The sequence below is a fragment of the Dysidea avara genome, chromosome 2 (genome assembly GCF_963678975.1).
Source record: "Dysidea avara chromosome 2, odDysAvar1.4, whole genome shotgun sequence".
Lineage (NCBI taxonomy): Eukaryota > Metazoa > Porifera > Demospongiae > Dictyoceratida > Dysideidae > Dysidea > Dysidea avara.
In genome coordinates, this window is record NC_089273.1 from 41,143,970 (window position 1) to 41,165,963 (window position 21,994).

At 37.8% G+C, this 21,994-nt stretch overlaps 1 protein-coding gene across 1 annotated transcript; it reads right to left on the minus strand.

The window, feature by feature from the left end:
* Window positions 1–11,918: 11,918 nt before the first annotated feature.
* LOC136245346 (zinc finger SWIM domain-containing protein 3-like) lies at window positions 11,919–20,445 on the minus strand. Its single transcript, XM_066036826.1, has 8 exons — window positions 19,976–20,445; window positions 19,800–19,912; window positions 19,492–19,720; window positions 16,472–16,980; window positions 13,379–14,395; window positions 13,280–13,336; window positions 12,511–12,659; window positions 11,919–12,458 (listed from the first exon to the last, which is right to left on the minus strand). Exons 4-5 carry the CDS (start codon window positions 16,910–16,912, stop codon window positions 14,210–14,212), a joined length of 627 nt encoding a protein of 208 aa, XP_065892898.1. The 5' UTR covers window positions 16,913–16,980; window positions 19,492–19,720; window positions 19,800–19,912; window positions 19,976–20,445; the 3' UTR covers window positions 11,919–12,458; window positions 12,511–12,659; window positions 13,280–13,336; window positions 13,379–14,209.
* Window positions 20,446–21,994: the final 1,549 nt, after the last annotated feature.

The following is a 21,994-nucleotide window of genomic DNA, read 5'->3' on the forward strand; positions in this document are numbered from 1 at the left end:
TATCCATTTCAGCAAAAAAATTATGTGATGTACATGTGAATAGTTATAATGTGTGTGACATCAACAGAGGACTAGGGTCAGGTTACTGTGTCTCAGCAATGCTACTTTTTGATGTAACATGCATGTACATCGCTATGGTGATGTTTGTAGAGACAAATTTCAAATAAAGCAGATCATGACCGCATGGAGTCTAAACAAGAGATTACCAGGCCATGCTGGCTTCTTAGTGGCTGACATGCAGCAAAATCAACACAGAAAACATCTGGCCAACTATATCTGGCTATTCACCAGTACTCCACTGATTCTTGTCACGCTAGGTCTTTCACAAAGCCAGAGCTGCTATTTGAGTGCTGCCCACACCACCAACAAAGGATGTTGTTAAAATAGCCTCAAGTAGTTTGAGTAATATTGAGCAAGGTCAAAACCAATAAAATGGTAGTAAGAGCATAAAAATATAGTTATTCTACTGGTGGTGTTAGTTTGATTGTGCTGATGTGTGATTTGCATTGGTATATAAAATGTATATAGTCACAATTAATTTTATAGTCATTGCATGTCTAATAGAGTAATTTATCTGTGAAATCAAGTCAATTTCACCTGTATAATTAGGAAGGTATCATTTAACATGAGTATGAATACATTTGTAAAGTTACCATTTTGTCAGTTATTAATTATCCATTTCAGCAAAAATTCTGTGATGTACATGTCAATAATTATAATGATATAATGTGTGACATCAACAGAGGATTAGGGTCAGGTTACTGTATCTCAGCAATGCTACAATGTTTGATACCAGGTGTATGTGCTTTGCTCTTAGTATTGTGCATGGTGTTTGAAGAGATAGACTTCACAATGGAGGCAGACCATGTTTGAAGTCCAGACTGACACGAGATTACAGAGCTGTGCTGGTTTCTTCGGGCTGATGTGCAACAAAATCAACACAGAAATAGTTTGGCCAACTATATCAGCTATCCGCAGTACACCACTGATTCTTGTCAAGCTATGTAGTAACGATAAGGATGAAAACCAATATTTTTATTGTTACAAACTACAATAATAATTATGGTAGTCTAGTATAGGTATCCACTGGTGGAATTACAAACTTTAATTCATTTTTTCCAGGTTACAAGTTCCCATCTACCATACTAAAAGCTTAATGTGCATGTGGTAATGATAGATCCAAGTGATTACTGAGACATCATCATGCATGGTATTCAATTGACAATACAGTTGTTTCTTGCAACAGTTGGCTTGATATTCATCAAATTTCTACACAGTCAAAACTGAAGCACTATGGTGGTAGGTAGCACTTGGAGGTTATATTTTTTGACAGAAGCAGTCAAAATTTACCACTTATAGATGCTACCATCAATAGCGTTTTTAGAGCTACTATGATACATCAGTTTCAACCAGTGTACAGAAATTAATGAAGTTATAAAAATATAATACCAATTGATGTTTGTGGACTATAGATGCGTGTGTGACTTGGTAACAGATAGATGTGTTAATTACTGCAATACTGCTATTCCATTTCTTGTATCAACGGCTATTGCTAACTGAATAACACATAACTTAGAGATACTTATTTGTGATGTGATACAGATAAAGTTTTCCATCATAATTCTTTGTTGAATGACCTCCTTTGTTTACACAAAAGAATACAGGGAAAGCACTTTACATACCTTCATGGATTTTCAAGGTGAATAGATTGACCCAAGTACCATATTTGTAGAGTGTTTCAGTCGTGTGTTATGAGATAGATTCAATAATATGCCTGTAATTTATTCTTGCCATACTGTTGCTAAAAAGTATGGCTCTAAAATGCATTATCATGTAGCTAGCAACGTTATTAATATTGTTATTACTGTTGAATAAACTACCCACCTATATATCAGGTAAATAGCCAAAATGTTTAGGTTTGCTTTCATATAGACCACACAAATAATTTGGGCTGTCCAGATATGGGATGCCTGTTCTGGATAAGAGAGATTCCACTTATAAGGAGATTAGAAAAAAATCAATTTGGTGATTTGTTTCTAGCTGAACTCTCTGCAGGGTTATCTGTTTGTAGTTGAATTCTCTACAGGGTGATTTGTTTGCAGCTGAACTCTCTACAAGGTAACTTCTTCTAGCTGATCTGTCTACAGGTTGACTTGTGTCTAGCTGGTCTCTCTACAGGACGATTTGTTTGAAGCTGAATTCTCTACAGGGTGATGTGTTTGCAGCTGAACTCTCTACATGGTGGTTGCTTTGTAGCTGAACTCTCTAAAAGGTGACTTCTTCTAGCTGAACTCTCTACAGTGTGATCTTTTCATAGCTGAACTCTCTACATGATGATTTCTTTGTAGCTGAACTCTCTACAGGGTGATTTCTTAGTAGCTGAACTCCCTACAAGGTAACTTCTTCTAGCTGATCTATCTACAGGGCGAGTTGTTTGTAGCTGAACTCTCTACAGGTGATTTGTTTGTAGCTGGACTCTCTACAAGGTGATACATCTAGGTGATCTCTCTACAGGATGACTTGTTTCTAACTGAACTCTCAACAGGGTGATCTGTTCATAGCTGAATTTTCTACTGGGTGATTTGTTTGCAGCTAAACTCTCTACATGGTGGTTTCTTTGTAGCTGAACTCTCTACAAGGTAACTTATACTACCTGATCTCTCTACAATGTGACTTGTTTCCAGCTGATCTGTGATTTGTTTGTATCTGAACTCTGTACAGGCTGATTTGTTTGTAGCTGAACTCTCTACATGGTGGTTTCTTTGTAGCTGAACTCTCTACATGGTGACTTCTTCTAGATGATCTCTCTACAGTGTGACTTGTTTCTAGCTGAACTCTCTACAGGTGAGTTGTTTGCAGCTGAACTCTCTACATGGTGGTTTCTTTGTAGCTGAACTCTCTACAACTGAAGGTAACTTCTTCTAGCTGATCTTGCTACAGGGTGATTTGTTTGTAGCTGAATTCTCTACAGGGTGATTTATTTGCAGTTGAACTCTCTACAAGGTGACTTCTTCTAGCTGAACTCTCTACAGAGTGATTGATTTTTTTTGCAGCTGAACTCTCTACATGGTGGTTGCTTTGTAGCTGAACTCTCTAATAGGTGACTTCTTCTAGCTGAACTCTCTACAGGGCAATATTTTCATAGCTGAACTCTCTACAGGATGATTTGTTTGCAGCTGAACTCTCTACATGATGATATCTTTGTAGCTGAACTCCCTACAAGGTAACTTCTTCTAGCTGATCTATCTACAGGGCGATTTGTTTGTAGCTGAGTTCTCTATAGGGTGTTTGTTTGCAGCTGAACTCTCTACATGGTAGTTTCTTTGTAGCTGAACTCTCTACAATGTGACTTCTTCTAGCTGAACTCTCTACAGGGTGACTTGTTTCTAGCTGATCTCTCTACGAGGTGACTTGTTTCTAGCTGAACTCTCTACAGGTGATTTGTTTGCAGCTGAACACTCTACATGGTGGTTTCTTTGTAGCTGAACTCTCTACAAGGTAACTTCTTCTAGCTGATCTTTCTACAGGGTGATTTGTTTGTAGCTGAATTCTCTACAGGGTGATTTATTTGCAGCTGAACTCTCTACAAGGTGACTTCTTCTAGCTAAACTCTCTACAGAGTGATTGATTTTTTTGCAGCTGAACTCTCTACATGGTGGTTTCTTTGTAACTGAACTCTCTACAGGGTGATTTGTTTGTAGCTGAACTCTCTACAGGGTGATCTGTTCATAGCTGAACTCCCTACAAGGTAACTTCTTCTAGCTGATCTTTCTACAGGGCGATTTGTTCGTAGCTGAGTTCTCTACAGGGTGATTTGTTTGCAGCTGAACTCTCTACATGGTAGTTTCTTTGTAGCTGAACTCTCTACAATGTGACTTCTTCTAGCTGAACTCTCTACAGGATGACTTGTTTCTAGCTGATCACTCTACAGGGTGACTTGTTTCTAGCTGAACTCTCTACAGGGGATTTGTTTGCAGCTGAACTTTCTACATGGTGGTTTCTTTATATCTGAACTCTCTACAAGGTGACTTCTTCTAGCTGATCTCTCTGCAGGGTGATTTGTTTGTAGCTGAACTCTCTACAGATGATTTGTTTGTAGCTGAACTTTCTACAAGGTGATACTTCTAGCTGATCTCTCTACAGGATTACTTGTTCCTAACTGAACTCTCAACAGGGTGATCTGTTCATAGCTGAACTTTCTACTGGGTGATTTGTTTGCAGCTTAACTCTCTACATGGTGATTTCTTTGTAGCTGAACTCTCTACAAGGTAACTTCTTCTAGCTGATCTTTTTACAGGGCATGTTTGTTTGTAGCTGAGTTGTGATTGGTTTACAGCTGAACTCTCTACATGATGGTTTCTTTGTAGCTGAACTCTATACAAGGTGACTTCTTCTAGCTGATACAGGATGACTTGTTTCTAGATGAACCCTCTACAGGGTGACTTGCATGTAGCTGAATTGTCTATCAGATTAACTGTTTGTAGCCGAATTCCGTACAGAATATCCTGCAATGTAATATAATTCTGTAATGGAGTAAGTTATAAACGTAGCTGAATGCTCTATTAGGGTGACTGTTCTATTAGAGTATCTCGATCTCACATTTGCTACACGTAGTTGCCTTTCGAATCATAACTCAGTGGTTTGTAATCCGATTCTTCTGTACTTCTGCAAGGACTTTCTATGATGATTATTCCAGCTAAACACTGATTTTCAGCTCATTGCTCTAAGCGGTTTGCCTGATAGACACGAAAACTTATAGTATTTTTACTCATAAAAATCGATCGCGTAATTTTGACACAGGTCGGAGTTTGTGTCATATCTCTGTGGTCTTTATCCCGATTCCTGTCAAACCACAAAAAGGCACTCCTACGATGATTGCTCCATCTACATAGCAATTTTCAACTGATTCCTCAAAGGAGTTTACCATGTAGGCGTGACAGACCTTCGACCTTATTTTACGCAAACAATCGGTCATAACTCCGTGAATGTTCATCGGATTCCTACCAAAGGTGGTACAGAGATCCGCCGTAATGAGCCCTTTAAGTGTGCCAAATTTCAGCCCGATCCGAGCACGCATTCGTGTTTTATGGCGGATTTTGCAAAATGAAGAAGAAGTAGAAGAAGAAAAAAACAAAGAAATTAAAACGAAATTTTGTTCGCTCGTATCTCGGAAATGGCTGGAGCGATTCTCTTCAAATTTGGTGTGTAGACTCCCCTTGCTGGCCGGCATCTCTCTAGCAAATTTGGTTCCAATCGGATAAGGGATCACAGAGCTACATAGGTGTGAAAATTGCGTTTTCTTTCTTCCTGTTAATATACTCACGGGTGGCACGCCGGCTTCTTGGGCCGCACGACACACTACCGTGTGTCTTGATACCTTCATAATTACACAGGTGACCCTGGCCTGATTTCACAGATAAATTACTCTATTAGACATGCAGTTATGAAATAAAATTAATTGTGACCACAGTGGAACCTTTCTATTATGGACATTTTGGGACCCAGAATTTTTGTCCATTTTTTGCTGAGATATAGAGGTTTTACTCTTTCAGAAGTACAAAATGTTATTAGCCGGACCTGTTGGGACCAAACATTTTGACCTTATTATGGAGGTTTTTTCTATTGTGTCTTTAATTCGGGGAGTTTGTTAAGAGAGCTTCCACTGTATATACATTTTACAAAAACAATGCAAATCACACATCAGCAAAATCAAACTAACACTGCCAGAGGAATACTGTATAATATTATTAGTTTGGCCTGGCTCAACATTACTCAAGGCTGGTTTTAACAATATCCATCCTCAAATAGCTGCAGTTCTGGCCTTATGAAAAACCTGGCTTAACAAGAATCAGTGGAGTACTGGTGGATAGCCTGATGTAGTTGGCCAGATATTTTCTGTGCTGATTTTGCTGCATGTCAACCACTAAGAAGCCAGCATGGCCCGGTATTCTCTTGTTTAGTCTCCATGCAGTCGTCATCTGCCTTTATTGTGAAATCTATCTCTATAAACACCATCATAGCAACGTACATGCATGTTATATCAAAACATTGTAGCATTGCAGAGATACAGTAGTACAACATACGTAGCACAATAATGAGAACAATCGGTGGGTCCCTATATACGTATCTTATAGCAGTATGCATTTGTGTCAGTCTGTAACTGCATGCATGCTGCTGTAGTATGTAACTTGAACTATGGGTTATGATCTCCTTTAAAGGATACAATCAGAACATCAATAACAATAGATCCTTTGTACACACTATCCAATTGCTTTTATCCATGGTTATCTGCTATATATCTTTTGTGTTTTTACAAAATCAGACCGTTATTTCTCTTGGGTAGTGACACATTCTACACTGAATTTAAGCTAAACCAGTCTGGTGATTTTTGAGATATACACGAGGCCATAAGCTATACCAGTCTTCAGAAAGTGATTTTTCTGATCTTCTCCTTAGATTGGAATCTCTCTTATCCAGAACAGACATCCCATATCTGGACAGCCCAAATTATTCATGTGGTTTGTAGTCTAAATTGTGTTAGATGAAAGCAAGCCTAAAGGTTTTGGCTGTTTACCTGATGTATAGGTGGGTAGTTTATTCAACAGTATTACAGGTTTTTGCAATTGAATTCGGCGACTTTGCAATTGAATTCGTCCCGTTTGCAATTGAGTTCGTCGCTTTTGCAATTGAATTCGTCCCGTTTGCAATTGAATTCGTCCCGTTTGCAATTGAATTCGTCGGTTTTGCAATTGAATTCGTCCCGTTTGCAATTGAATTCGTCGCTTTTGCAATTGAATTCGTCGCTTTTGCAGTTAAATTCGTCCATAACAAGAATGGCAGCTGGAACAAACATGAAAACATGATGTAGCAGCTGCTACAAGAACTTGTTCAAGTACAACAGTAGTAAACAACTCTTTATAAGGCAATAATTCTTCCTCTACAGCCTCTCCAACAACATTCCAAACTCTACTACGTCATTCGCGATGGGTGTGGTCACTCGCGAGCAAGCTAATTAACTTGTCAGACAGCTATCAACTTCGCGTACTACCAGCTTCAATTACCTTCTAGTGTCTCAAGTGTAACTCTCCAAGGCATAAATAGTTCATCTCTTAATGAACGGGTTGGTTTCTTGGAGCCGTTTTGTTTATGACGAATTGTAATGCAAACGCGACGAATTCTATTGCAAAACCGACTAATTCAACTGCAAAAGCGACGAATTCAATTGCAAAACCGACGAATTCAATTGCAAACGGGACGAATTCAATTGCAATACCGACGAATTCAATTGCAATACCGACGTATTCAATTGCAATACCGACGAATTCAATTGCAAACGGGACGAATTCAATTGCAAAGGCGACGAATTCAATTGCAAAAACCTGTAACAATAACATTGCTAGCTACATGACAATGCATTTTTAGAGTCATATTTTTAGCAACAGTATGGCAAGAATAAATTACAGCTACATTATTGAATCTATCTCATAACTCACGACTGGAACACTCTACAAAATAATATGGTACTTTGGTCAATCTGTTCACCTTGAAAATCTATGAAGATACGTATACTGCTTCCCTGTACTCTTCTGTGTAAACAAAGTATTAGTATTATTAATTACCAGTAAAGGCACTGCCTGTATACCGGGTCAACACAAAAGTTGTACAATCATAAGATGGCTATACAAAAATAAATCTAGAATTAGCTAAGTGAGAATCTAACAATAATTTTAAACAATTAATTGAACTAGCATTTACAATATAGTCAGTTAAGCCATTCCAGTCATTGAGAATCCTATTAAAAAATAATCAGATCTACATTTTAATCTTGAAAATGATTTAAATAACTTAAATCGATGTCCCCTTGTGATGGTATTAGTGTAAGTGAAGAAGTTGTGAAAGTCTGAACTAAAATAATTGTTTAGAATTTTGTATAACAAAATAAGATCACCTCTTAGTCGTCAATGAGCTAAGGATGGCAATTGTAGTAAGGATAATCTTTCAGAGTAGGATTTATCAACCAGTGTTGGTAACAAATGGGTAGCTCTTCGTTGGACTTTTTCAATCTTTCTCTGATCCAAAGTAAAAGGTGGCCCCCATACAGAGTTACTATATTCCAGTGTGGGCCGTACAAAGAAGGTCATTCAACAAAGAAATTACACAGAAGACTACAGCGAAGCAGTATACGTACCTTCATGGATTTTCAAGGTGAACAGATTGACACATAACATAGAGATACTTATCTGTTTCACACCACAAATATGTATCTCTAAGTTATGTGTTATTCAGTTAGCAATAGCCATTGACTAAGAAATGGAATCGTAATATTATTGCAGTAATTAACACATCTATCTGTTACCAAGTAACACACGCATCTATAGTCCACAAACATCAAAGGTGTTAATATTTTTATTTATAACTTCATTAATTTCTGTACACTGTTAAAACTGACGTGCCATAGTAACTCTTAAAAATTCTATTGATGGTAGAATCTATAAGTGGTAAATTTTGACTGCTTCAGTAAGAAAATAGAACCCCCAAGTGCTACCACCATAGTGCTTCAGTTTTGACAGTGTAGAAATGTGATGAATATGAAGCCAACTATTGCCTAGAAACAACTGTAGTAGCACATTGTCAATTGAATACCATGCATGATGATGTCTCAGTAATCACTTGGATCTATCATTACCACATGCACATTAAGCTTTTAGTATGGTAGATGGAACTTGTAACCTGGAAAAAATTGTATAAAATCAAACTAATACCACCAGTGGATACCTATACTAAACTATTATTATTGTAGCTGTAACAATAAAAATTTTGGTTTTCATCCTTATCATTACTACATAGCTTGACAAGAATCAGTGGTGTACTGGCGGATAGCCTGATATAGTTGGCCAAACAATTTCTGTGTTGATTTTATTGCACATCAGCCAGGAGAAACCAGCACAGCTCTGTAATCTCGTGTCAGTCTGGACTTCAAACATGGTCTGCCTCCATTGTGAAGTCTATCTCTTCAAACACCATGCACAATACTAATAGCAAAGCACATACACCTGGTATCAAACATTGTAGCATTGCTGAGATACAGTAACCTGACCCTAATCCTCTGTTGATGTCACACATTATATCATTATAACTATTGACATGTACATCACAGAATTTTTTGTTGAAATGGATAATCAATAACTGACAAAATGGTAACTTTACAAAATTTATGTATTTATACTCATGTTAAATGATACCTTCCTAATTACACAGGTGGCCCTGGCCTGATTTCACAGATAAATTACTCTATTAGACATGCAGTTATAAGATAAAATTAATTGTGACTATATACATTTTACAAAATCAATGCAAATCACACATCAGCAAAATCAAACTAACGCTGCCAGAGGGATACTGTACAATATTATTTGTTTTGACCTGGCTCAATGTTAACTCAAAATACTTGAGGCTGGTTTTAACAACATCCATCCTCAAATAGCAGCTCTGGCCTTATGAAAAACCTGGCTTGACAAGAATCAGTGGAGTACTTAGGGTTAGGGTTAGATGTAGTTTGGCCATATGTTTTCTGTGTTGATTTTGCTGCATGTCAACCACTAAGAAGCCAGCATGGCCCGGTAATCTCTTGTTTAGACTCCATGCAGTCATGATCTACCTTTATTTTTGAAACCTATCTCTATAAACATCACCATGGCAATGTACATGCATGTTACATCAAAACATTGTAGCATTGCTGAGATTCAGTAACTAGGGATGAGCCTATTTTTTCCACCTATTTTTCTTTTCAGCAATTCTTTTATTTCTTGCGTATTTTGCTCAATATTTTGCTCGAAATTTTCCTATTTTGCTGAGCATCAGCAAAATTAATTGCATGCAGTCTCTCACGCTTACAAGCATGTGTGACTGTTCTATTAGAATATTCAGTACATAGTGACTGCTCTATTAGAGTATCTCGATCTTTTTCAAAAAAAAGTGTTAAGCTGCCATTCCTTGGTGCCCATTTTTCCAATTTTCCACCTATTTTCCCAGCCCTTTGCTTATACTACCTAAGTATTTTTTCCGACAAAATCGGCGCATCCCAAATTTTTTAACCGATAATCGATGTGTCTAGAGCTCCGGCAGCCGGAGGTGGTTTGCCAATGCTACAGCTCCGTCACTTCATCACGTGCCAAAGATATTAAGAGGGGCGCCGTATTGGTAGCCGTGGCACCCAGTACTATAACAACAATAGTGCTGTGTACTTTCAGTTGAAGACCGCCAATGCTTCGTACTTGAGGCCAGCTTGACCCACTGAAGTGGAAGAAAGTGCCGGAATAAAGTGGAGGACTAAAAAGTGACTGGTTTCCTACAGGGGAGAAAATGCCCACTGGATTTTTGTGACTCAGTGTTGCTCGATTAATTCAGTGCTTTTAGTAGGCACTCCCCATGCACAATGAAGTGTGGTGATCCACTCCAAATTAGCTACTGATCGTGATCATTAGTAGCTACTTATACAGTGTAAGTTGGCATGGTATAGCAAATCTTGCTTAAGCTTCAATGTTCCTCTGAGTGTAGAGGGAGCTTGCATGGCTAGATAGCTGCAAGACTAGTTATCAAGCCAGGCTGCGTCGTGATCATTTGTTTTTGTGATTGAATTGGGTGAAGCCAGATTATAGTTTGATGCATCAGTGTAGCTGCTATTAGACCATTCTCAAAACAAGGAAAATTTTAAGCCTTTCAAGATTAAATTTTGAGGGTATTTTTGTTGGTTCAGAGCAGGTATTTTTGTTGGTTCAGTTCAGGTATTTTTGTTGGTTCAGTTTGAAATTGAATTTGACAAGTGTGAAAGTTAATGTGTTACTTTAATAACCGGCTTAAGGCCCCTATTTGGTGATTATTAGTTTCTCATCCACCGCCCGCATCTTTCTTAAGCTACCGCATGGTAAGCCATTATTTACTCTGCGCATGCTCAGAAGACACGTGATACCAAACTGTTATAATTTTTGTTGATGAACGCTACAATGCGCTATATAACACCAGGAGAACTGTTGTTTTCCTTAGCAAATTGCTGCAGTGCCAGTTGCAATCGTGTTCTATCGACTTCATCAAAGCAGGCTTTCAGTTGACTGTCGAAAAACAGTTGGCGATCACGAAAAGTAGAATCAGCTGGTAAAGGAAAGTTTGTAGTAAGGAAGAAAGACAATTTGTACAAGGTCTGTACATCAGTGTGTTAATATTATAAAATAATGGCATAATGGTAATACCCTCCCGCCCGCATCATAATAATTAGAAAGGCTGGATGAGAAACTAATAATCACCGAATAGGGGCCTAATTTTAAGACACTTAGGCTCTTGGATATCAAACTTAATAGTCAGTTCAGTACTACAAGTGTGAAAGTTAATGTGTTACTTTAAAAACAGGCTTAATGTTAAGACACTTGGGCTTTTGGATATCAAAACTAATAGTCATTTCAGTACTGAGTGTTTTGAGAGTCCAGTATATATGTGTACCCTAGGAAATATTTGATAAGCATGTTAGGGTTAGTGTGTACGCAGTTTTAACCTGGGAAATATTTACATATTAACTAGACTGTCTGAAGATTGAACTGATCTGCATACAGTGTAATTGCCACTCACAATTTAGGGGTGTGTCTGAGAATTTGGGGAAGGGTATTACATCTACATTATATAACATCAAGTTGCAGCTCCCCAACAAGGAACAATTTCAAGTACTGCTCAAGTTCCTCTGCAGTCAAAAGATCAACATTTGAAATAGTTTAACAAATTCTCCACATTAAGAAACAGATCTGACTCCAAATTTTTACATCACAATTCTGCAAAGTGTCCACCATACAGAAGTTCCATGCTATACGCACATAATATCTACTGTATGCACACACAGTGTCGTTCTGTATACTGTCTATATATCACTGATTATTATTTTTAGTTGTCATTTACTGGCTGCACCTTTTATGGTACACAGTTAAAATCCATTGATCATTTGAACTACAACAGTACAGCAAAGAAGAAATTTCTTAAAGTAAAAGTAATTAATGTTTGCATTGACTACTTCATGAAATAATCTTGCGCTACCTATTGGTCAGCAGATTCTTCAAAGCATGAGCGACATATCCATACTCTGCTCTTGGGTGATCTTTTGAGACCAACACAATCAAAGTGGTACCATACTAAGCAGCGTTCACAAACAATTGAATTTTGTTCATCATCAATTATCTCCCTTGTGCACCTTCCACAATACCATGTGGGATTGGCTTGTATTACAGATACTACACTGTTAATAGCTGCCCATGCTTCCCGGGTGCAATACTTCCTGCACATATCTAAGCAGACATATTCATCAGTGCATGATGATGAAACCATCTCAGGTCTCATTTCTACATCATCCTCTTCTGTAATTCGGCTCCCATCTATGGCGTCCTTGCCAATTTGTAGATCAACAAACCAGGTTAAAATCACTAAAAATGAAAACATCTTCCAAGATCCACACAGGCTATTTAACAAACATACCAAGTTCCTTTTGCTTAGCACCTTTGTATAGGAATGACACAGGCTACTTCCTCTGGATTTCTTTCTAGGGAGACCAATAACAGTCTTGCCAGCTCCTTTAGGTCTTCCTCTCTTTCACATTTTACTTGGTAACCTAATACTTTGTAACCCTGTGGATGCAATCAGATTGTGATAAATGTTTTGCAAATTTGTACCACAGTTCTAATACCACCCCTGTTAATTTACTGACTGCACTGTTTCACACACAATGCACTACACATGTATACATACATATGTACACAAACTATGCACAAACATGCACACACACAACACATACTGTACTATATGTACACTTGCACAAAGCAAATGCAAGAATCAAATCCTTTAACTACCATGCTACGTACATCAAAATTACCTAGTGGACATTGGGAGCTGTAACATCAATGGCTACCAGGTGTTAACTCAGGAAGCAAATGCCAACTATCCATGTCACACAAAGCGGGTGAAGGTCGGCTAACATACCTTCAAGTGTGAGACATGATACAACCTCTTGTATTTTATTAGTCCTGCCCCAAGAGGATTTGACTTTTAGCACCTGAGTAGCACAAAGTCATCAGGTCTCCACGAGCAGCTAAGTAATGTGAAGAAAAATTCTTGCTCAAGGAAACAACAATAACCGCATAACCAGGTATTGAACCTAGAATGTTTTGAGTATCAGGCAGGTGTTCTAGTCACTTGGATCACGCACACACGCACCCACACGTACACACGCACGCACACACACACACACCATTTACATCATCGCTTCTACTTTGTACTGTGTCTATCAGTGGTACAGGCTGATTTCCTATGCAAAATGTGAGTCAGCAGTCAATAAACTATAAAGTACCTTGATCATGATGATCATTCTTTTCCAAAAATATCATCCAACAACCACCTTCACAATACCATCCTGTCGCCTTGGCAGTATTGGTTAGGTATAACCAAGCCCAAAACTGCCTTCAGAATGCTTCCAATAGATCTTAAAAATTTTTGTCCAATGAAATTTTCTACTGACTGATTAACTTCCTGCCTGATGCCTTCAGACAAGTGCAACTCGACAACAGCTAAGCCTACAGGCTTGATTTTATCCAATGTTGCTTTAGCCTGACAGATGCCTTTTACACATACAATGTACGTCATGGACTTACCTTTGTCCTCCTTTGTGTCCCATTTCTTTTGCTAACAGCCCAAGGTGTCATTTTGTGGTAGCAAGGTATTGATTTGTTGTAGTGCAATGGCTTCCATACAATTATAAACAGGAATCGTCTGTATTTTCCATGGTTACTGGATTGATTGCAGAGGCACTTGTACTGTTCTTTGTTTGTAGCACTGTGTAATGGGCTGAAAATAGCTGAAAGTAAAGTGTAATGGTTTCGAGACAATAATCTATAGTTGGGGCACATGTTCAGTCAAAAACATTACCTCTGGCGAAAATGTAAACAAACAAGCACATATACAAAAGTTTTAAGTTTGACTAGGGATCATACAGTAGTAAGAAAGTAGGGAACAAGGGAGGTTGCCTACACCTGCAAATATGCTAGTGAATATTTATCCTTGTATCCATGACTGAATTACGGATGAAATGTTCACTAGTTTATCTGCAGGAGTAAGTGACCTCCTACTTTTTTCTATGATCCCAAATTGAACTTACAATTCTTAAATTTTCTTAGGTATGCATTCAAGCATGCAGATACCTTGCAAAAACACTCTTCACTTTAGCATTGATACTCTCTAATCTGTTGTTTGTCCTCTCACCCAGGGTGAAGGCTGCGTTCTTAAAACATTTTACCCATTCCTCTCGAATGGGATGCCAATTATCATTGTAGTAAGTAAAAACTGTGGTAAGACCAGCAAGTCTAAAATCCTATAATAACAACACCATGAAGTCACATAACATACCTACATGCATAATACATGATACAATAGTGTTATGCACCTCTTCGAAATTTGAATGATTTAAAATTGGTCAACTCATTTTGAAATGCATCACCCAGATTTATTACTACAAATTTAGATAGGCCCATTTTGAAATAGGTTAGCCTAACCCTTTTTAAAACTCGCTTATAGGCGAGTTGTGTATATGTAGTTAACTACCTCTTTTTATCTAGCTGGAACCCTTTCAAGCCGACAGATACTTATTATCTTCTCCTAATTGCCGTAGAAATCAACAAGTGGTAGCCACACCTCTTAATAAGCTATTGTGTAGCTGACTCAATATAAGTAGCCAGATGATATTTTACAAGTGCACAGAAAAATTTGGAATTTTCAACTGGAGTACGGACCATAACACATCGATAAAAAGTACTGAAACAAGCTGGAGTAGTGCACGATATTAATTCACAGTAAAACAATAAGAAGTGTTATATCCCTACTGTGCATTTCCATTACGGTATCTTGAGCACAGTAGGGACATAACACTTCTTATTGTTTTACTGTGAATTAATATCGTGCACTACTACAGCTTGTTTCAGTACTTTTTATCGGTGTGTTATGGTCCCTACTCTAGTTGAAAATTCCAAATTTTTCTGTGTACTTGTTTGTTAACTTTTTTTGCAAATAATAATTATGACTGGTGAACTCACGCATACCGCATCTGAAATGGCGCCGTGCACCCCAGTTATTGTCTGAAAAGTGAAGTATCCATTACACTTCGTTGTCAGCTATATGTTCAACCTGTTACGCAGCATTTCGAATCAAGAACTGTTCGAAAAGCACCTCTGCAATCCATGCATACCGAAAGAAAGAAATGGTGCTGTGCGTCCCAGTTATATCAATTATTGTCCGAAAAGTGAAGTATCCATTACGCTTTGTTGTCGGCTAAGTTCAACCCGTTACACAGCAGTATGAATCAAGAACTGTTTGAAAAGCACTTCTGATATCAAAATAGCCACTATGACAAATATGGACGATTTCCGGTTCGAAGGGAAGCCATCACATGCTATCGCCAAATCGACACTTTTCGCTGTCAGCAAAGATAAATGGTACACAAAGGAGGACACTGGTAAGTCCACGAAGAATGCATTGTACATACTGCAGTATGCCAAAAGGCACCTGTCGGTCCGAAGCGACGTCAAACAGTGAAAAAATCAAGCCCGTAGTCTTAGCTGTTATCAATTTATGCTTGTCTGAAGGCATCAGTCAGTCAGTTACTTACTTACTTACTCAGTCAGTAGGAAATTCCGTTAAATAAATTATTTTTTAAATTCCGTAGCAACTTGTTTAAAGCATTTTGGGTCGATCTGAAAGCTTGTTTGGGCTTAGTTTCACCTAACCAACACTGCCTGATTGTTGTTAGGGGAAATTGAGGCTGTTTTTTGGGTGATATTATTTCGTGGGCCATGCCTACTCCTTTGTGGTCTCTACTATACAGTTACTATCGTACTGTATGATAAAGCATTCACAAATCAGTGAAAAAATGTCATAAACTGAAATATGTAATACACCACTAGATTTGCCTTTTCATGGAAAGCAAGAATATCATTGCTTCATTTTTGTACCACAAAGAAAATGTAACCTATTATGTTGTAAAATGTAAGTTTATCGTACCTTGATGAATGCCTCAATTCATGGTGAACATAATGGCACAAGTCCCAACTCGATAGCCTGTTGCACTTGTGACTTACAATATGAACGAGTGCCTATAATTTTCTGTATAGGCAGTGTGAAAATCAACTTTTGCTTTCTAGTGCTGTAATTCTAAAAGTACATAGTACTGACCAGAAAGACTGTAACTTTAACACCCCATTGTTTATTCCCTCTAGACAACAAAGAAGTCGTAAAATCAAAAAAGTCGGGTTTTCACTCAGCAGGTCACATATACATGATTGAACCATGTGTACAGTGAGTATGGCTTTAATACAGATACATGACTACAATAAGCACATCAGCTATTTACACTGATGAAGTGGTAACAACTTATGCATTACACATTCTTGCTTACTTCATAGTGCTGATTGTAGTCTGACTCAGACCTAGAATATGCAAGTTTTAACAAAATTTCCAATGCATGATCTCTTTCTCCAGCTCTGATTCCCATTTTGTCACAAGTAATCTCTCGTCTAAAACTTCGTAACACGTGAAATAAACAGAGCTGTAAACAAATACCAGGAAATTCTTTTGCAAAAACAGCTCTCTCACTACAATCTTTGTCTGAGATTAAAACTCTTGAGGAGGCCCAAGCTGGATTGTGAGACTTGAAAACTTGTATCATTTTGCTCACTGACTCTTCAGTTTCTAAAATTGTACCAAAGGCACACACAATTTCACTTTGACCATTTCCGTCAACCACCATCATCAAGTACACAGGCATTCTCAATTCTTTTAATTTATATGTTGCATCCACCAGTAAAACTTCTGGGAAAGCAGAAAAGGTTGATTTCATAATGCCGTCTTGAAAAACAATACCAACAAGATTCTTGTCTTCATCACACAGAAATTCAACTGTTGATCCTGGAAGAAATAGCTCTAATGAGCACTTCAAGTATGTACACGGGTACATATGTACTACATATCAGGGTTGAAACTGATCTTGATGACCCACTGACCCCTATAGTAATTTTGGAACTGACCCTAAAACCAAGGTATGGATCAAGAGCTATAATACATAACAGCAGTTATATCTATTGAACAAAACATTATACACCTGTACATAAATCAGCATTGAATCAGGATCGAGTCACCTGGGTCACATTCTGAGTTGGTTACAGAATATCCAGGTCCCTTGGATTACATGTGACATTGATCATTCAGTTTGGTGACATGGAAGTGTATTGATGCATCTAAGCTCTTTATTGAGTCACATTCACAGAATAGATAATATTTTTCTATTACTGTCTGTAGGCATACGTGGAGCCATGCCCCACTAATCCATTATATATCATACAACTCAGTGGAAAACACAGTGATTGTATAAGTCTTTGCCAGCTTCTTTTGTGGGCCATGCCCACTTATTGGGAATGTGTGATATTGCCCATAGGTGATGAACCTACATATTTAGCCAAACCAAAAATATTTTACTGACTGACCATTATTATAGCTCACACTATATAGCTAGAAATTTTAATAATTACGCTAGTGGGGTGCCCAAAATATAGCTAGAAATTTTAGATATAAATAGTGAACATGAACACCTTTGTTTCTTCCAGGTCATCACACAGTCCCATTCTTGAGTTATTGATTAGAAATGTTATGTTCTCCCTCTATATACAAGACATCTATAATGACTAATCTGTCAGCACTACCCTGTGAAAAGGGGTGGAGCAATAGGCTACTTGCATGCAATCATTATTTTACTAATCATTCATTCTGAAACCCCTACCAGTGGCACACTTACATTGCCATCCACCTAATCCAATGCAGTGATGAAACTTGATTGATTCGTCATTCATGTTATCCGATATTTTGTGAAGGTGACCTACTTGACCAAACAATTATGACTCAGTTGACCTGGATAATCCAAATAACTCTTGATTTTAACCCTGCTATATACATATGGCATGCAAAAAGCACTCACACCTATGGCGTTTAGTGTGTGTGTGTGTGTGTATGTGTGAGTGTGTATGTGTGTGCAGGTGCATGTGTGAGCGCGAACAAGCGTGCATACGTGTGCATGCATGTTTTATGCAACATGAAAGACCATTCCACAATTTTAGTTATTTAGGCAACTATGCAGGCAAGTATGCACGACATGACTATAGCACAGAATGGATTGGAAAATGGGATTGGAAAATGGGATTGCAAAAGCAATAATTACAGTAGTTCAGTTGAATAAAAATCCGAAAAAATACATATAATTGATGGTATCTTCCAAGCTTGTTTCTTGGATTGCACGTCACTGCAACAGGTTTACAGCCATAACGTGATGAGTAAACTATTTCTAAGCACAGGATTTCAAACTATTCTCAAGTGCAGGGGTAATTTATTTCTTTTAAGGCTTTACAGCACAAGTGCTGAAGGTCTGTAGGACACCTGGTCCTACAGCCTGTTTAAAGATGGTATATTAAGTGCATTTGAAAAGTTGAAGAAAGGAGAAAAATCCACCACTGTACCTGGGCAGACTGGCAGCCTTGAATCTGCAGCCTTGAATCTGCAGCCTTGAATCTGCAGCCTATACCAGTCCAAGCGCTCTTCAAGATTGTGTTCAGAGGTTTGCATAAGTCATAACTGTAATTTAAAACAACTAAACAATTAAGCAATGCATAGATATTTAAGGCAAGTTTCTAGTCCATCAGTAAGTCAGTTTCCAGTCTGTTAGAGGAGATATAGAAGGGTGCTTACACACCCCTCTATTATCTCTGCATTCAAGTATGCATGCATATGTGATAACTATGTTATGTGCTCAAAGAAGTATTGCTACTATAAAAGACTGGATCTGCCATGCTTACATGTTTTTAAACTCCATTTTAATTCCATATTTATCTACATAGGAATGGTCAACCAAAGTTTCAGCCTATAAACTAAGAATGTTCAAAGCAAACTGGTAAAAACAGCAAGATTCATTTGTACAGTGGCAAAATGGAACTTGAAAATAAACTACATGTGCTTAGTTTAACAGTCAACTTACGAGTACAATCAACATGACTTTCACTATTACTTTCTCATAAAATTGCTAAGTAATTTATGCCTTTCAGCACTACAAGAGTAAAAATGAGAGGAATGGCTTATTCAACATGGGGCATACTAATGCTCATATCTTCCATATCCTTGGGAACATTGATGATAGTAAACAAAGATTTTTTAACTTAGGGGAATATGATTTTAATTTTGCACTTAGCACCTTTCTTCATCATGAAAACAAGTGCTCAAAAAATTTAATTGTTCACAAATATTTCACCCATTGTATCGATTTAACACTGTAAAATTAGGATCGTGCGAAATGTGGAATACTTGCAATTCCGGTCACATGCACAATAAATTAAATATTTGGTGATGTAAATTACTCAGTTACACAAAATGCTGTACCTTCTATTGCCTTCAGATAAGAAGACAATTTTTCCAAATCATTTCCATCCGTTTTCCATATTGAGTGCTTTATATTGCTGATATCTTTTAGGGTAACAATCTTCCCAGTTGATTGTGATAGGTGCTGCTGAAGTAGCTTATTGTTCACCCTTAATTTTAACAATTCAGCAGCTTCATTCCGTTCAGATGGTGTCAACTTTCATTGTCGGGGTAAATGATCATAAATAGCCTGTTAGAAAAAAAGTACATGTACACACGTAATAGAAATAGCCCAATGCATAATGTAATTAATTTATAGCATACTGTACCTTGCTGACTTCATGATTGTGAGTATTGCAGACGTCTGTGACCTCCAGGTACTCAGTGGCCATCTTCACTTAAGTTAAGCTTTATACAAGCTTTGCAATTCTGCTTAATTGTGCTGCACATAATATTATACGTAGCATCATCAGCTAAATAAGTTTCGACCACTTAGTTTCTATACCTGTGACAAGGTCTCTGGCCAGATCCTTTGCTGTGGAACGGCTTTCCACCAAGCCATAGCACGTAAGGTGCAAAGAATAATAATGTAATTTTTCATTTGCTTTCTGTATTCTCTTCGGTGCTCTTTTCTGAGCAGCATCCAGCGTTCGCGAGTCAGTGTAGGCTAACTGGACATTATTCCCTTGTTGGTAAGCAGTAATCTTCTCCTTCAGCTGCGAGTTCAGCTGTTCGCAAGACGAAAACTTCTCACCAAGAACAAAGTTTACGCTGTCACACTCCACTTCAACAGTCCCTAACACTTCCTCTCTCTCACTTTCTTCCATTTAAACCCCTATACAGCACGATACAGGTACAGGCGGCCCAGTCTAGTTCACCTGAAATACCGGGTGTTGAAGTATCACATCACGTGATGGAGTGACGGAGCTGTAGCATTGGCAAACCACCTCCGGCTGCCGGAGCTCTAGAAACACCGTAGAATATACTATCTATGTTAGTAGAAAGGCTGGATGAGAAGCTAATAATCACCAAATAGTGGTCTTACGTATTACATTTGTTCGTTACAAACTATAAAGTAAGTCCAACCTTCTAAATACAAGCTACCAGCCTACAACTACAAGTGACACGAGCGAGACACGTGTTTCTCTGGTGTACTGAGTTTAGCCACAAATACATACTTTGTTGTTGTATCTAATTGGCTCAAGGGCACTCCCCATACACTATATTATTCTTTGTCCATCTCCAGTTGTCTGGACCCAAAATGCAATCAATCACGTGCCTGGATACAATGCGCCTTAAAAGGAAGTAACGAGTTACATTCGTTACAATTTTCGGGTGTAATATCCGATACATATTACTCGCTACTTTGCCATATAACGCGTTATATTACTCGTTACTGTAAAAGTAATATTATTACGTGACGCGCCCAACTCTGATTATGACATTGCTAGAGACATTACTGAAAGTATCAGCAATTGATTGGAGAGGCAGGGATTGAGCTCTACCCTGCGAGTTAAGTACACCCAAATTATCAGCAGCATCTGGAGCATGAGTCAATAACAACTCCTTCAACAGTCCTTAAAAGCAGATTTAGTAGAATGAAGCTAAAGACAACATTATTATTCACAAAGCTCAGCACTAGAGAAAACTGCTGCATTTATAGTCTCAGAAGCTACATGAGATCAAAGCAACGCAATTACATGCTTGTCATTCATCATTCCACCAAGCCTTATGGTGTAGGAACATGCATAATATGTAGCTAGTATCTAAACTCATGATCTGTTTTAAGTGCTGTGCTTTCAAAATTACAACAAAACATATTATACTGTAGTTTTCAAACACATATCTAATCCCTGTTTACCATGCTAGGTAACTCTAGGCTGCAGCACAGGTTGCTGTCATACCTTCAGTGCTGATGTATAATATATATATATATATACAGTGGAACCTCAGTTATCCGAAACCCTTGGGACTAGGGGTGGTCCATAAGTCTGAAAAGTCCGTATCTCTGAAACTGTATAAATAACTTTAAAATAGCATGAAGAAACTTTTTTTAAATATCAGTATTTTCAACTACTCTAATAGAGCAGTCACTACTCTAATAGAGCAGTCATTTCCGTGGTTTGGTTAACCAAGAATCCGGATAAGTGGGGTCCGGATAACTGAGGTTCCACTTTATATATAACAGAGCTATAAGTTTTACAGTAAACTGTGCAACAAACAACACCATAAACTAAAGTACATTTACTATGAATGCATAAACACATAGATATTCAATAAGTTGATCAGTAGAATTTGTTCAGGTTTTCATAAATTTCTGTCTACCTTAACATCATGCTCATAATTTCCAGCATAATCTGGTATCTATACAATATGCCATTATAGAGTATAGAATACACTCACCACACGCATCAAAGTAGTAATTATACAGTGTATTATGCTTATATATTATACACACTTTAGATAAAAAGAAAAGGCATTTCTGAAAGGTATTTTGAAGTTGTGCATACTTGATGTCTATGCT

Bases quoted from the DNA above. Each gene is read 5' to 3' on its own strand.
- LOC136245346 (XM_066036826.1), bottom strand. From the start codon at position 16,912: ATGAAATCAACCTTTTCTGCTTTCCCAGAAGTTTTACTGGTGGATGCA. The intron at 14,396-16,471 runs GTAAGCAAGAAT...TTGTTATTATAG, and splicing joins ACTACAATCAGCACTATGAA to GATTTTAGACTTGCTGGTCT.